General features: G+C 36.6%; 1 protein-coding gene across 3 annotated transcripts in view; it reads left to right on the top strand.

The window, feature by feature from the left end:
- Window positions 1-12,461, top strand: part of LOC110465899 (neuroligin-4, X-linked-like) — a 411,997-nt gene that overhangs the window by 178,101 nt on the left and 221,435 nt on the right. Inside the window, exon 1 of one of the 3 annotated variants that reach the window (XM_021522042.1) lies at window positions 54-663. The exons of the other annotated variants lie outside the window; for them this stretch is intronic. Within the exon in view, the coding sequence (XP_021377717.1) occupies window positions 228-663 (436 nt within the window). The 5' untranslated portion in view covers window positions 54-227. Of the gene's footprint in view, window positions 1-53; window positions 664-12,461 lie in introns of those variants that run through there. 3 annotated transcript variants of the gene reach the window in all.

Here is a 12,461-nt window from a genome sequence, read left to right as displayed (position 1 = left end):
ATCTTCCATTGGATTGGATTAAGAATGTTTTGTGAAGAGTGTATTGTTCCCATTGTGTTTTAGAATATCCAATGGTGACATTTGTTTTATATTTGATAAATTCGTTTATTTGGGAAATACTCATGCTTGGATAGCAATAGAAGCTCATGCATTCTATGTGTGAATAATTTCTTTTTAAAACGTGGATTAAAACCATTGGTTTGTGAAAAATTCTGAAAAAAGCGACCATGGTGTCAGTTATTGTGCTAAGGCTTTGCCTCCTCTTTGTCATATTCCCGAATGGAAGTGTTGCTCCAGTCACCATTAAAAGTATTGGCTCTAAAAAAGTAAAAACACAAGCAGGTCAGTATCGAGGAGTACTTGTGGAGTTTCCAATGACGCAGTTGCGTCCCGTGGAAGCTTTCAACGGGATACCGTACGCCACGTTAAGAGGTGGCAAACTAAGATTTATCCCTCCCGCCAGTTTTATAAGAAACAGGAACAAGCTGATAGAACTGAGCCCTACAAATAGCAGCATTGTCTGCCCTCAGAGGAAATTTGACAAGAAAACATTCATGAAACAGATGAATGACGGTAGTTTTCGGCGCGTGCAGCGAGTGATGTCACAAAACCACACACGTAAAGAAGATTGCCTGTCTCTCAACGTTTATGTACCTCAAATAGGTAAGATTTCTCCTACTCTCCCATTCTACTTCCGGAACAGTCCAGCAGCTACGGTGATCACGCTCGACCACAAGCACTGAGTGTCTTATGTATGGTGGAATTAGTTTGGCACTCGTACACAATCCCTCCCCTGTTCCCCATTCAGCTTTACGTGATAATGATGAAGGCTTTAGGAATATAGGCATAGTGTTTTAATGTCACCCATATGATACAGGTTGAACAATTTCTAGGTCGTTATTGATTATAATAAGTAGTTATATTGTCCCATTGTACATTGGCGTTAACTCTTTAAATGTAGCCTATATATATTACGCCATATTACGACCTTGACAGATTCCCAACTGACCTATTCCACATTATGTTGACTTTGCCGGTGAAGAGGTAATAGCACGCTTAAGATAGCGTTATCCCACAATAAACCATGCTATTTATGACCAGTATCCTACCGGCTGGTGTAGATGAATTGCCGGGGATTGAATTACGTACCAGATGAACTATTTAGCCTTTCTGTCTGTCACATTCATTTCCATTTCGAACGACGGTGGTACTTATTTCGTATACATTATATTCTAGCTTATTTGTTTCTGCTGACACCTGCAGGTGGCGAATCTTATCGCCAAAGAGTTGAGAGCTATATACTTCTATAAGTCCATATTTGAATACCACTATTGATTTTTCCTTCACAACGAAAGGTAGGGGAGGGGTTAAGGGTGGGGTAAAGGAGAGGGGTATGGGTGGGGTAGAGGAGGGGGCTAAGGGTTGGGTAGAGGAGGGAGTTAGGGGTGGGGTTGGGATATTAGACAGAATTAGAGGGGGATGCTAAACAATCCCTCTACAGTCACGTTGTATATAAATCAACTTTAGCATGATGCCGTCCAATAAAGGAAATGAAATCACTATTGTGACGTTAAATGGCAAAGTAGTGTACAGAATGATTGCTGAGATGTCAGAGGTCAGAGGTTAGAGTGTTGTATGAAACCAGTACAGAGACGTTTTAATTCAGAGGTCATAGTTTTCTTAAGAATAATTACTGACGTACTAGAGGTCAGAGTGGTGTATGAAGCCAATGCTGAGACGTTAGATGCCAAAGTGTTATATTTGGCAAAATACTGGTGAGTTCTTCTGTTCCCTTTGTACCACTCAACCAAAACAGTGTCAAATTGCTGACGGTATGAATAATCTTAATACTGCTGTTTCGTTCGTTTTTTATTTATTTATTTCAAAAACACAATGCATTGGGACGCAAAGGATCGATTACTCCACATAAACGAGATAAGTCATGTATAGTAATATTACGAGAATGTTAAAGGGTCCAATCCAAGACAGCCTAGGCAACCAGATCGTTGATCAGATACCAAATCTAACTGAAAGGTTATTATCCTGGTTGTCCATAGCCATCCGCTAAAGACAATTAACAAACAATGCAACACGTGCTTACCAATAATACCAGGACAATGGGCTATGCCAAACACACATGCTTGTCTAGGTATCTTAATGTATATTATAAACGTTTTTACTAATACAACTGATAATTAGGTCATCAATTGTTCTGAGTTAACTATATGGTAAGGTTATTGATGACGACCGACTCACTGACTAATGACAAAATCTACTGAATAGTCATATGTGTATGTTAAACAAAACATGTATTGACAACGTGCACTATACACATAACATAATAACTAAATCCTACTTTGGAAATCTATCAACATCTTAACAAGAGGCACAAATGACCTGCCGCATCATTTCCCGCAGTATTACAACGACGTACACATTCCAACAACGTTATATGTTGTTTGTTTGTGTCAATAGGCTAAAATGAACTGAGAACAATTGCCACTAACAAATAAAATCATTCAAAAACCATTTAACTGGACTGATGTTTCGATTTGATTGAAATTTGCATTATTTATTAAATATAATATAAGTTAATTGAATAGAATTCAGAAATCTGTTGATTCTAAATGAGTTATATTCTCCAATCCTATGCCTCTGTCTCTTTCATTAATTATTTTGGATCAAATACCCCGAAGACAAAATTAATTGGAATTGATCGTGTGCTGTCCATTAGTATTAAATTACAGTCTTGAATAATTCTAGTTGCACTGATCAATGTTCATTTAACCAGATAATGTTCCCCTGGAAAGAGACATGTCGCTGTAATTGCGCTTTTCAATAACCACCCCTTCCTAAATAACGCCCTTATAAATCCACACTTGTTTTCTTCCTAAAGTTAAAACCTTATGGAAGTAGTCCTTAATACATATATCAGTGTATTTGTCTGTCACTTTCTCTAAACTCGTGTTAGTTTGTTTGTTTGAGTGGTTTAACGTCCTAAACTCTGTTGCCATAGTGTTCCTAAGATTAAGTTTTAAGGATCCCCGTACCACTGCCAAAACAAATGAAACGATGCATTCAAAACCTATTTTTCGGCATGACTATAGCTTTGACAAATACTATTTGATAAGAAAAGAACACCTTGCTTGACTTTAAGGAACACATAATGGACATGAAAATATATATTTTAATCAACAATCATGTTCTGAGGGTAAACTAGTGGGCGGGGCCAGACCGGGATTCGAACCCTGGACTTCAGTCTGTTATACCATCGCTGAAACTGATTGAGCTAACTTGACAATGAAAATAAATGATCCCGAATGACCTACAGTTATACATGTGAGTATATGCAAACGGAAGTTAAGGGGAGTTTTTTGTATATAGAGAAAACGGCAGTGCAGTGGGACAGAGGACTTTAATTTGATAATTTCACGAAGGACACACCAGCCTTAACAATTTTGTCAAAATGTCTCGTCCTTCATCTAGGTGACCTCTGTTAAAACATTTAAATAAAGTCTATTTGATGTTTGAAGAATGTTTATTTTGATCTACATTATTCTGTACTACATTATTTTTAGAATGCTTAATTGGTATAAGCTTGCTCGTAACCTTCTGCGGACATGCGGGGCATGTCTATCAAAATGATACCGTATCGGCATACTCATGTCAGACACGCCCTACATTTCTAAATTACTGTATAGAATTATTCAATTTTCCAGATATCTATATGTCAAAAACATTTAACAATTTTGCATTATATAATGAAAAAAAATATTACAAATAGTAAGTTTTTTTTAATTAAATAATTGTTCCTCTATGGTAAATGATACTTGTGTTCCCATGGTGTACACATTTATGCTAACACATACAACTAGCACAGACAGAAAATTTAATATATTTGAAAAATCGCATTTTTGTTAGCCACGATAAATGTCCCTGGCTCCGCAACAACTATTATAGAACCACATAGTGCGCTGTGTGTGAAATCAAAAGAAATTTGACAAACATATTTCAAATCAATAGTCAAAAAGGCATTTAATGTCTTTATAACATTTCCATCTGGGATGCTGTTTGGGTTTTATATTAATTTATATGATAATTACCTATATAGTATACACAGCTCTACAAACAAAACTGCGTTTTATGTCTTAAAGACAAATGATCGATTTTATATGCGGTGAGCATGCGCAACAGGAAACTCCGCCAGTGGTACGACCAGTGATATAATATTGTTAGCCGACAGTTTTTTTATTTGATTCATTTCTATTTGTCATTGATCAAACGGTATGATTTTCCCCTCAGCACCAGAAACTATTTAAATAGCCTGCTTTTTACAAGATGAATTGCTTCCGGAAAAATACATCGTAAGTTTATCGATACGGGCCCTACCGTTTTCTCTTCAAACCTTTATACATTCAAAACGCGGTTGTGATATCCTTGTTGTATGCGTCTTCATTTAATAACATTTCCAATGATCTCTTGTTTAAAAAATCTTATTTATTTCATAAATGCCACAAGCATGACATTTTTCAACTTTTGGAGGAATGAAGTATAGCATGAATACACATTATAATTCCAAACGTTCACTGATATCAGAATATTGTAGATAATAAATGTAAATACGTCATATTTGCCGTAAATCTCTGGCGACTGTCCGCGTGACGTCATAAGTAAATATAATTAAACGACACCTATGCTATCAGTCGATCATGTCGTATGGAGTTTTATTGTGAGTTGGATAATGTGATTTGATCGACAAGTGTCTGGACAATTTGTCCACAAAAAAAATCTGGCTGCCTGTCTGGAAAAGGATAGGAGACAGTGCCTAGCTATATTAATTCTAATGGCAGACAAGTCTCGTCATTGCAACGAGAGATGACGCGATCATTATCTTCAAGGAAATTTTAATTTTGAATGTCTGGTTTGGTCATCGAGCTTTTGCTATTTATTCAGAGAAAAGTGTTAACGTTTTGTCATGTGTGATACTGTATACATTTCTGAAAAAGTGTTGCTTCACATAAGAGTCTGCGTGATGAATGGGTTATGTCGATACGATCAGACAGCAATTAAAACAAACGCATGCATGCCCCCGATCAAAAATCTTTTTCCCTTATCATATGTGTGAATCCGATCCTCTTTGTATCTGTTCGGCCCATCATGTACATGTCCCGAACAAAACGCTCCGTAAGCAAACGTAAGCAAACGATGAAACCGAAGGCGTCCTAAACAACAGTAAATATCGAACGTAACATGGTCAGGTGGGTGGCGAGACGGGCTAGCATAGGTGACCAGGCTTATAACGGAGACGAGTTTCAGTTACAAAAAGGTGCAATTATGATTCCACTGGATCTGTCACCCATTATCGGACGATCACCATTACCGGTCTACGCTGTCCTATACATTATCGTCTCAGTAGCAAGTCCCGTAGGAGGAGTCGGGTTATGGGACCCGGACTGATGAATGTCCTGGGAAGGGGGCAGGCTTCGGACCTATATTGCTTCCCTCCTTTAAGTCAAAACACATTTGGGAGGGATATGTTCTTTAGATTTTGCCAATTTCGGTGAAGATTTTAGTTATTAAAGGGGAATTGTCAATACCTAATGTGATGCTATACTTCTCAAAGACAATCAATAGAAGACAGTTGTTGTAGGGGTTTATTGTACTAATTACTATAATTTCAGTTTAATAAGTAATGTTTTATACAGTTATCTCTTTTTTTTCTTTTGCGTTTGAACCTGCCTCACCTCCATTCGCTCCGTCCTGGTATCCATTGTATTCTCTGACATATACAGGCCCGTTAAATTAATCAAAGGTTTGGCAATGATATGTTGGTTATGTGTTATTGAATCATACAACGCCATTAGAGTTTGCTTACGTTGGTTTTTAGAGCAGTTTCTTTTACGTTTGATCGTGGTTCTAGAACTTAAGCATTTCTGTGAAACAACGATAGTCCCCAATAAAGTAGAATAACATATTTGATTTCAATAAAAATAAAGTACATGTATATTAGATATACAAATAATAGCCAAAGCCTACAACAGTGAAATATCCGAATATTCGTTTTCAGTTCATTTCAGAATGATACCTTGTTGAAATTCTAGCTGCATCGACAATTCAAAAGTTCACGTATGACCTTTGTCCTTATATGGAGACTGTTTAACATGTCTTTTCAGAAAATTTAAACTACATTTAAAAAAAAGTATTAACCTCAAATTGACTCTCTAAAATATCCAGTAAGTATAAATGCCTCAACGAATGTCGCTATAGTTGGCATACAGGCATGTTTTACCCCACAATGTACAGGGCATTGAAAATCAATAACCCAATAACAGTTTGGGTACACAGCGTATTAAGATTTGATCGAGTTGCACATGACCCCATATATCGCTTGGTAAAGGATAAGCCAGTGCTGTTTTTCTCACTCACTTGACGATAGCACACACGCGGCGTATTGCAACGCGAAAGAATATACTGTCAAAATGAGATTTTCTATCAGCAAAGCGGTAAATCGAGAAATTATCTTCACAATCAGAGTATAAGTGATGAAAGATTCGCTCTCAGTGTGGCTCATGGTAATGGGAAAGGTTTTACTGCAGTGAGGGAAATATGGAAGATTTGCTCTTCCGCCCCTAACTCTCACCCTCCAGATGACTTTTACAATTTAATCAAAGCCAATTCTCGGCTGTCAATAACCCCAAATCGTTGCTATCTTGATGACAATTTTGTTAGCATTTCTTCAATTGTCATCAAGGCATCAACACGATGCGATTTGCCTTGGTAAATAACTCTACATCTGAAGGGTTTCCTTGTGCTAAATTGGATCTCGTGTCGCTCCCTGTATTGGTGAACAACATGTATTCCAAACGCGGAGGAGCTACTATAGAACTTACGTTAATGAATCGCCGTATAAACTGATTAACTACAAATTTGCCGGTGAAAATCTGATGATTTGTGAAAGAACAAAGCGTCTTTTATATAGAAGGTGATTTAGGAACATTAACAGAAGTATTTTAACCTGATGACGGTAGCTGTGTACTGTAGATCTGATGCAATTGGTGGGTCACCTCTACTTTACAATATACGACTCGGAATCAGGTCCACGTTGTGCGGTGATATGTCAATGAGATAAATGTGTGTCTGCGCTGTACTTCTTCGGGACAAGTAAACACCTCCACCACAGTCTTATACCCTGGACAACAATTATAACACGCACAACAGTCAATATACAGTTCTCCTGCACAGATCGATTCAGCTTATTTTTTTATCTGGTTGTTCCATAAATGATTGGAATTAATTGTCACGTGAAAAGAAAAGAACAAGAACATTACGGTTGTCTAGATTATTCCTTACTTGTTTTAATATATGTTGTTAACACGCTCGATGTTATTAGCATTTTTGCAACATTAAAATGATATCTTTGTCAATAATGTAACATATCATAATTATTTTTTACTTGTCATAAGCCATGATCTTGTAACGGAACAGTTGATTTAAGATTATGCGAATGAAGTGTTTCCTTCAAACATAAGTTGTTCAACTAGGAAGTTGTGGTTTCTGCACAAGGCAAGAAGGCTTTGTGCGGATGTCCATTGGTGTTTTAACTTATATTTCAAATGTGTGCCCGAATTCTGATGTACAAATATAACCCATCGCGGAATAACTTCCAGATGAGCTGTGCTCTAAGTGTGATTACATACACGATAAAACTGTCGAGATAGTTCTGTGTTGCCGAAAACGAACTTGAAACAAAAAATAAGATCGGTGAAGGTTAACCCATTAGAAACTTGTGATGATATACAGCGATACTGATAGGTTTTTAACACAATTTCCAATCTAGTGTAAAGACTATGGAAGGGAGTTGTCAAGACATCGATTGAGTTAAAGTTTGGATTATAGTGCATTCACGTTCTTAAAATGTTCGTTTAGATCATTTTGTGAAATAAAAGAAGATAACATAATGAGAAATAGGTTTTATACAACAAGGTACTTAGGTAAGGACATATTCAAAAATGCTCTGAGCAGGGCATGGATTCATATCCATAATAATTCATACCAGACTATGTGCTTCATTTATCGACATTTATTGAACACACCGTGCACGACGGTAATTCGATTATACATATATATCACAATGTCAAACAGTGTCTGCAACAAGCGAATAATGTATTTTGTTTCGTTAAAATCTGGCGTCAGTTTCATCAGCTACGACCGAATCTTTGTTAACAGAAATTACGCCAAAAGGAACGAAAACCTCTCTTTGAACGTTTGAACAACCTTGTGTTTTTTATTACAAAAGTTATTTAGTTAGACCCAGACAATGGATAGACAACCATTACAAGCTTGCCATAGTCGATTCTTCCTCAATAAAACCTATCTTTCCCACAACGTCAAGGTTTATGCTACCGACTCCCTCTGTAGCCTGCAGTCCTACGACACAATGGGTAGCTACCGTTGCATTATTTGTTAGGTCACATGGTTCTGTCTGATGCTTTGTATGTATTTACTACAATTATATCGATATAAAGGTTTGCCCTGCGGTGTTTTAGCATGGGTGCCAGCTGGGAAAACGGTCTCTCCCTAACTCCGATACATACTCCGTATCTATCATGTACAGTATCAAATCGTTCTTATCTTCATTGTGCATTCTAGTAAAAACTAAACAAATTTAATTTTGTTGATTAATAATGGTTCTTGTTTACAACTTAATGTATGAAAATAATCAATTGCTGATCAGGTTGCCTCATGTTTCATAACGTTTATAGCCAAAATAGGAAGCTCTGAATGTAAACCTGTTAAAACAATCCATACACTCGATTCTGACGATACTAAGCACTATATATCCCTTCTTCATGAGCGATACTACCGCCTTCACCCTATATCATACACATCTTCTATTTCATTTTGACAAATAAGAGTAAGTTGTCGCGACGAACACAGTGCTTTCAGGCGACACGTACTTAAATATCGTATTAATATCATATGTCTGCAACACGGATTGAAAAGTATGCAATTGTTAACCTCAAAGAATTATTATTTTTAAACGTGTGGACTTTATGAACTCGCATCTCACTTTGACCATTTGCGTTGTATTGACTAAGAAAATAAGGGTTTCAAAAGACAACTGAGCTTGCCGAGGTCAATCACCTCCAATAGTCATAATTAGAGTATACCCTTTACTTCCTGTGTTCGTGTTTGCTATTTATCTAAGCGTCACAATCAATCCCTAGAACACTTAATAAAGTCGCATCTACAAATAATAGCTGTTGTCAAAATACATACAATGCAAAATCAAATTTATAGAAAATATTATGCAGTATGCTTTTGCCCGGTATCATGTTATCAAATTCTTGTTTGAAACCACTCGTTTGCAGAGATTGACGTCCTAACGTTATTACTGAAGATGGGGTTTTACATCGCCGGTCCCCTTCTTGTGTAAAATGCTCTCTGTATTCAATATGATTACTTTTAAATCAAATTTCATAAGAAACATCACGCCCGAGAGACTACACCAACCTCGATATTGTGGGACTACAGTGAAATCGACAAGATGAACGTCGCCCAGGAGACCGCCACGCTAGCCCAAGCTTATCCCAACATATCTACGTCCCCGCTCGTGTACAAAGGGTCGCAGCATTGAACATTCCGAAAGTGCAAAACGCGCGAAAACAAAATACATCACCTGAGGATGATCAACGTCTTCAGGGAGAAGTTAAATACATTGAAACACACACATGTTTTTTGTAGTCGTCTGAACATGAACAGAATCCGACATGGAATGGATGTCCTTATCGGAGCAAATGCGATAAATGTACGCGGTATATATGAACTAGATTGCATTCACAGACCTACAGCGAGCTACAGCTGACTTCGATGTTTAGCATTCATCAGCCTGTATTTGTTAAGATGTGACTCTAACGTTACTTTATCATGTCGAGGCCGTCCCGTCATGCTGTTTCACATCTGTAACAACCCAATGACATTTATATCAAAAATATTTATACATAGATATATTTTGAGTGGATGTATTTACTTGTTTATTAAATTAATTTTACGGGGCACGTCGAAGATGTCAATAAGACGCCATCGTGTTTTGCAATATGCCGATAAACTATTTTAAGAATCATCAAACACCGTATCTAGTTTTATCGAAACATGTTTACTTGATTATATACGTTGCTTTCCCTCAAATTGGTACCAGCATTAGCGGCAACAATGGTCGTTTAACATCTAGGTAATATATATTGCTAAAATTCAGGTCTTATTCTATCTAACATTATTGAGTTAAATTACAAATGAATGTTACCCTAAGATCTGATTTAAAAATAGGCCAGCTTCGAAAAGAAGAAGCCTGGAACTCTTTGCAATCAAACATATCTGGAAAGCAGACCAGTTTCAAAAATAGACCGGCCTTTAAAATATTCCTCCGATTCAGCTAATTTGCAGTCAACTCTGGAAAAAACAACCCTATAAAAGCCTATAGCTGTGGTGAAATTTGCGCACCTCCTCACGACACGTTATTTTAGCAACAAAAGACTGCCCAAAATTACACGAATTTATACGGCAAAAGCTTGTAATTTTTAATAGTAATAATAAGCCTATGGCATAGACCGTTTAAAAGGCTTAACATGTAAGACGGCCTTGAAGATAATCCGTAAATGCCTTGCAGTCTTATTGCCTTCGAAATTGAGACGGCTTGCGAAATAAGCCAGTTTTGAAAATAAGCCGGGCATTTCTTACTAAAATGGAAAATAAGCCGCGGATTATTTTTCGAGGTTTTTTAATATCGATGATATCTTTATTATAATTATTCAAAATAAAAGCCAGAAACAAATACTGTGATTTATAATAACCGCTTGTGTTTACATTTTTGTCAATAAAAAAAAGGTATTCTGATTACGTTTTTTCATCAGTTATACACATAAAATTGTTCCTGTAGAAGTTGGACTAGGTCCGGGAGTTATGACTCTTTCTTGTATTTACCCAACAGAAGACGCAACCAGTATATGTCCCTTTGATGTCGGAACACAAGCAGTTGACGACAAAACTCGTGACCATATATTTCTCCAGATGGAAATAGTATTTCCGAAATTTCTTTCTTATTCATCTGCCTGAATAAGAAATGAAATAAGAAATAAGAAATGTGGTCATTCGGCGCGGTTGTATTGGTGCAGTTTGCTGGGCAAGGGCTATTGTTTGTCGATTACATAATTTGAAACTTGAAAATATGTGTGGGAGTTGTCATCTGATAGAATAAACAACGTCAATGTGACTACAACGAATGTTTGGCGATAATCTGATATATACATACATTGTATCTAGCCAGAGATGGCCAGCGTATAGCTTTGTTGCATTTCCCGCTGTTGTTTACAATATACGCTGACATATTGAATAAGTGCATTAGTTTAATAGTATATTATCTAATAAACTTATATAGTTTATTGGGAATATACGATGTTTTCAAACAAACCTGTTTACAATTTGTATCAATCCATCTGATATACACATGTTATATAGCTAAACATACTAAGTATGCTATAAACTATACATAAACAACGATAACGCAGATTTAGATTTAACTATTAGTGCAAAATAATACAAGTCATCAAACCACTCAGAGCTTTCTATTTCACAAAATGGTTTTTTAACAAAATGGCGCCATATTCATATATATATACAATAGAAATCGTGCCAGTTTTTATATAAATATTGTTTAGCGCGGCCTGACCAGATATGGAGATTTTAACGTCACGGCGACGTATTGTCGCTTCATCTGTATGTGTATGTATATGTTCGTAACAACACACACACAGTCATGCGTCAAGATTCAATGTAACAAGTCCCGTGCGTGGTCATGTTTTATCGACTTAAAATATATATGTTTACTATGATCTGGAGGAATACAATTATTTTACTTATTTAAGTATTGGAAAATCAATAATGTTCACCTTTTAAACAATCCTTTTGTCTGTAACTTTCATATTGAAATCCCATCCAGCGCCCGCTGCGTAAGTCCAATGTAAACACAGCCTTGTTGGGTTACCTAATCATGCTTTGACACGAGAAATTTCCGAAGGAAGTGTTCGCTTTCTATTTCAAATCTATTTTAACTTGGCTTGCTATCTTATTAGTTTGATAGTTTAGGCATGCTTCAAGCCGACTATTTGTCTACGGATGTATAGCTTAAGACCCGTGCTATTGAATTTGGTGAAACTGATTAAAAACGAGATTTTCATATATTTTTCTAAATTGAAACACGAATGTAGAATATAAAAAGTATAAATCACAAACACGTATCTTTGTAGCCTGGTCATTTAGGTGTTTGGCACATTATATATGATGATCGGGCTTCAGTGTGAAAATCCAACTAACAAATTCACCAGCAGTGTATATTGGCCGTATCTCTGTTCTTGCCATATATTTGTTAATCCAAGATGGCATAACATTTCGTCGTCTCAGCATCA

Source organism: Mizuhopecten yessoensis, unplaced genomic scaffold, assembly GCF_002113885.1.
Source record: "Mizuhopecten yessoensis strain PY_sf001 unplaced genomic scaffold, ASM211388v2 scaffold11105, whole genome shotgun sequence".
Lineage (NCBI taxonomy): Eukaryota > Metazoa > Mollusca > Bivalvia > Pectinida > Pectinidae > Mizuhopecten > Mizuhopecten yessoensis.
This window is presented reverse-complemented; position numbering and strand designations above follow the sequence as displayed.